The sequence below is a fragment of the Chaetura pelagica genome, unplaced genomic scaffold, assembly GCF_000747805.2.
Source record: "Chaetura pelagica isolate M959 unplaced genomic scaffold, ChaPel_1.0 scaffold31, whole genome shotgun sequence".
Taxonomy (NCBI): Eukaryota; Metazoa; Chordata; class Aves; order Apodiformes; family Apodidae; genus Chaetura; species Chaetura pelagica.
In genome coordinates, this window is record NW_009952481.1 from 4096372 (window position 1) to 4100968 (window position 4597).

A 4597-nucleotide genomic window follows, 5' to 3' on the forward strand; every position below is an offset into this window, starting at 1 on the left:
TTTGGTATCACAGCTCATCTCTGTTCCTTACTAGTTATCAGAACATTTTATGAAAGAGGAGAATCCAGTTTCGTAGGTAGGATAAAATAAGGTAGGTCCAAGAGATGTGACCTGTCAGGCCAATTGAAGAGTCAAGAATAGAGTTATAGGGGGTTTTTGACTTCCAGTAGGTGGGAATTCAACTCTGAGATTCATCCTTTGCATGAATTGAAGTGCAGTCCAGCTTAGTGGTCTTCCTTTGAGGAGTGGGCCTCAGAGGAGCATCTTCTGAAGTTGAGCATCTCCCCTACTGGCTGTTGGATACCACTGAAGCTCTTGAGATGTGTTTGGTAGTGCATGGTCCTACAAAATGTAGACTCACAGATGGTTTGGGTTGGAAGGGACCATGAAGACCACCTAGTTCCAACCCCCCTGCCATGAGCAGGGACACCTCCCACTTGACCAGGTTTCTCCAAGACCCATCCAACCTGGCCTGGAACACTTGCAGGGATGGGGCAGCCACAGCTTCCCTGGAACCTGTTCCAGTGACTCACTCCCCTCACAGGGAAGAATTTCTTCCTAATATCTAATCTGTATCTCCTTCCTTCCAGTGTAAAGTCATTACCTCTCATCCTATCACTCCATGTAAAAAGCCCCTCCCCAGCCTTCCTGTAGCCTTTCAAGTACTGAAAAGTGCTCTAAGATCTCCCCAAAGCCTTCTCTTCTCCAGGCTGAGCAACCCTGACTCTGTCAGCCTGGCAGCCTTTCTCCAGTGCACCAGTGGCAGCAGTGTGGGCTCTGGCACATGCAGTGCCAGGCTGTCCATGATCTCCATGCTGGTCCTGCCTGCTTTCCCCCAAGGGGTTGCCCTTGTTTCATTCCCATGGTGTTTCTCCCTCCAGACGAGGAAGTCTTGGTGCCCGGATTCAACATCGCAGGTCTGTTGCCTGCCAACCTGAAGCTCTACTTCCACTACAATGGCTCTCTGACCACCCCTCCCTGCTACCAGACAGTGAAGTGGACACTCTTCAACCAGACCATGCTGCTTTCTCATGACCAGGTCTGTCAGGGTAATGAGCTCCACGCTGGGACTTGCCCAGCCTCTCCCTGCAAGCATGCACTATCTGTGCCGGTTCCCTGGGGCTCACCTGGCTCCCGAAGGTGGGATGCACCTTGTTCTGCTCACACTGTTCTCCTTCCAGATGTCAGTGCTGGCAATGAGCCTGAGAAACGATGACAACAAACCTCTGCAGAACAATGACCGGCTGGCGCAGGGCCTGCACGAGCGCCGGGTGCTGGCGAGCTTCCAGACCTCCCTCTTGTTGGAGAAGGAGATGCCTCCTGGTAAGGAAGCACGAGCCTGCTCAGCCTGCGCCCAGCTGCAGGATGCAGGGATGGGGTGAGGAGCAGGAGTCAAGGCTTTGTGTCTCTTGCCGAAATGCAACATGTGCGTGGGCTAGCCCTGGCCAGCAGGTGACTTAATGGCAAGACTTAATGATCTTGAGGTCCTGCTCTCCCCTGTTTTTGCGCTTCTCTCACCCTGCCTGGGGAGGATCAGTTTCTAGGAACTGTTTTATTCTTGGTCTTGTGGAATTAACAGGAGCAGGACTAGGTCAAGACCAAACAGCCAGAGCCTAGCATCCCAGCTAGCTTCTTCATCCCAAAAAGCAAAACTGAGAGGGAGCTGCAGAGGTGCAGGCTTGCAGCAAGCACCCCACTGCCAAACCCTGCGGGAAGGGCAGTGCCGGGAACCCCTCCTGAAGGCTGTGCTCTGCCAGTGGGGCCATGCAGCCATTCTGGCTGGGTACATGATCTCCAGCCTAAGATAAACCTTTCTGCCCACCCTTAGCTCGTCCTCGAAGGCCTTTCTTGCATTGGTTGTTTCCAGCAATGAGTAGAAATTCCTGTTAATCCTCAGGTGTGACTATCACTCTACATCGCTGAGTTCTTGCCTGTTGCTGCTCTCGGAGGTTACTGGGGGTTTTCTGTCCTACATCTTGTTCTTTTTCTGTTTTGGTGGCATTTCCTACACATTAGGTCAAGGAAACTAGTAGAAACAGCACAGAGCCTTGGTCCCAGGCCCTTGGGCAATGCCTTGATAACCACACACGAAGTGCAAGGCACTTCTCTTCACCGTCCCACCTGCAGCCAGCTCACTAGTGGCTGCAGGCTTTTTATCACCATGGTCTTCAGCCTGGCTAGAAGTTTCCCATGTGGCACCACATCAAATGCTTCATTGAAGTTGGGAGAGATAAAATCTGGCGTATTTTCTTTGTCTATAATATCACTTATCAAAGAAGGGTATCGGGTTAGGCTGGCATGCTCTATCTTTGGTAAACCTGTGAGATACTTTATCGTATTTTCCATTTACCTCCAAGCCTTTCTCTGACCACTTTCTTGCAGAAGCTGTTCCAAAGCCTTCCAAGGCTGGGGTGAGGGGGGAGTTGCTCAGCTCACTTTTTTTTTTTATCCTTTCCTTATTTGCTATTTCTATCCGACAACTCCCACTCCAACAAAGCCACAAAGCCCTTGTTCCTGGACTGCTAGGACACTGTCCTAGTACTCCCAGATCAGGTTACTGGTCCCCTGCCTTACATGTGTGGGGTTCTTGGAGTTAACTCCCCCATTTCAGTGCTGATAATTCCTTGCATTAGCCCCAGGGCTGCTGAGCACTGAGCTGAGTGCTATAGGGTCACTTCTGGCTTTACTTGCAGCCACGCCTCCTGTACCCACGCTTGTTGATCTTTCCCCAGTCACCCCCAGTTTAGGAGAGCTGTTCCTGCCGCTGGCCCAAAGGCGGTGGCTTTCCAGCAGTAGCTGCCTGGCTGGATACAGCCTGCAGATAGTGCCAGTCTGTGTGCGATACCTGAGCTGGGCACAGACGATAATGCAGCTGTTCAAAAGCCATCCTGTCACACCGGGTAAATATTTGCCCAGCACAGCTCCCGCCCAGCATGTAGGGCCACTAAGCCATCCCCTGCTGGGTGCCCTTCCTGCTCCAGGGGAGCTGTCCCCATGGTCACTGCCTGATGGGCTCACCCCATGCCACTCTCCAGGGTCTCCTGCAAGGTTTGGTGCAGTCATGGGGTGCTGCAGTGCTGGGCATTCTGCTTGCCTGCTTCCCAGGTGGTGGCAGCAGCAAAGGGGAGGTCCTGTTTGGGCTCTGCAAGGCTTTTTTGTGGGCTGCAGTTCAGGAATCCTTTTATTGCCCCTTCCCCCAGTGCTTCTGGCAGGGCGTCAGGGCTAGGCTTCCTGCTGCAAGATGATGTGAGCTGCTGAGTATCCAGCAGGCAGTTCTCTTGTGCCTGCTCATGGGTGATGGGGAGTCTTGCAGGCAGCTCAGCCTGAAGTCCTGCAGGCTCAACACTTTCCTCCCCAGACACCTCGGGCAACCTCTTGACTGTGCTGTCTCTCTTCCAGGTGCTGATGGCTCAGCAGCAACAGGTAGGTGAGGGGCTGCCCTGAAGGAGGGGAAGGTGGCTGGGGGCATGAATCTGCCTGGGAAGGAGGGGTGCTGGCAGCCATGTGCTGAGCTGCGGGGCAGGCAGCCACAGTGGGTTTACAGGGCTGCCCTAATATCTATGCAGCTGGTTCTCATCCTCTCATCTATTTTGCAGGACATCCCAGCTCTTCATTTCATGCAGGTAAGCATGCTGAGACAAGGCTGCCACCTTCCTGTCTTCTCTGCCCCAGCCTTTCCAATATCCCTTGGCTAAGTAGCCACAGGGACCCATCCCCAGTGTAACATGCCAATGCTTGGCTTGCAGGAGATGTGCTGGCTGTGCTCTTTGGGGTGCTCTTTGCCATCACAGCACTGGCCTTCCTGCTGTACATCTACAAGCACCGCAGCCGGAATGCACGGTGAGCGATGGGCAGCTGCAGGAGGAGGGGGTAGCACGGGTTCAGGGCACGAGGAGGGGGGTTATGGGTGGTCTCTGGGGCAGCAAGATGGGTTAGTAGGGCCTCCCTACATGCTCTAATATTCTTCTGCTTCCTCACCCACCAGGCTGGACTCACCGACCAAATCCAAGGTCATCTACACGGCAGCCACCACCGAGAACACTGCATGAGCCCCGTGTCCCTGCAGGGGTCCCAGCCCCTCTGGTTCTGCCTGCCACCCCACCTCTCCTCACTCCCACCCTGGGCCTAGGGAGGGCCAGCACTCCAGCATCCTTCAGCTGCACGGGCTGCTCACACAGACTATTGGGGATATTTTTGTTATAAAAAAAAGACAAAAACGTATTAAAAAAAATATTAAAAAATGTAAAATCCTCCCATGGTGCCAGCTCTCTCTGCTGTCCTTGTGTGAAGATGTGGGGCAGGAAAAAGGGCACTGGTGGAGCTGGACCCACAGCAGACAGGGATGTGCAGGGACTCCTTCCTGGCCAGCAGAGACATCAGGCTCCGTGGCCCGGGCAGAGCTCCAGAGCAAGCAGCGCAGGTCTCCTTGCACAGCCCAGCCCTGCCCTCCATCGCTCTGGGACTTCTTCCTCCTCTTATTTGTTCTAAGTGTTGGGAAAACATAGCAGCAGCTTGGTAGGGCTGGAGAGAGGCAGCGTTGAAGGTGGCAGAACCACCGATTCCTTGCTGGACAGCCACCACCCAGCTCCACTCTGTC

At 53.8% G+C, this 4597-nt stretch overlaps 1 protein-coding gene across 1 annotated transcript in view; it reads left to right on the forward strand.

The window, feature by feature from the left end:
• The window catches only part of CA9 (carbonic anhydrase IX), a 10159-nt gene extending 6110 nt beyond the window's left edge, over nt 1–4049 (forward strand). Inside the window, exons 7-12 of the mRNA XM_010008776.1 lie at nt 887–1039; nt 1182–1323; nt 3400–3423; nt 3597–3623; nt 3747–3840; nt 3986–4049. Coding sequence (XP_010007078.1) covers nt 887–1039; nt 1182–1323; nt 3400–3423; nt 3597–3623; nt 3747–3840; nt 3986–4049 — 504 coding nt within the window. The remainder of the gene's footprint in view (nt 1–886; nt 1040–1181; nt 1324–3399; nt 3424–3596; nt 3624–3746; nt 3841–3985) is intronic.
• The last annotated feature ends 548 nt before the right edge of the window (nt 4050–4597 follow it).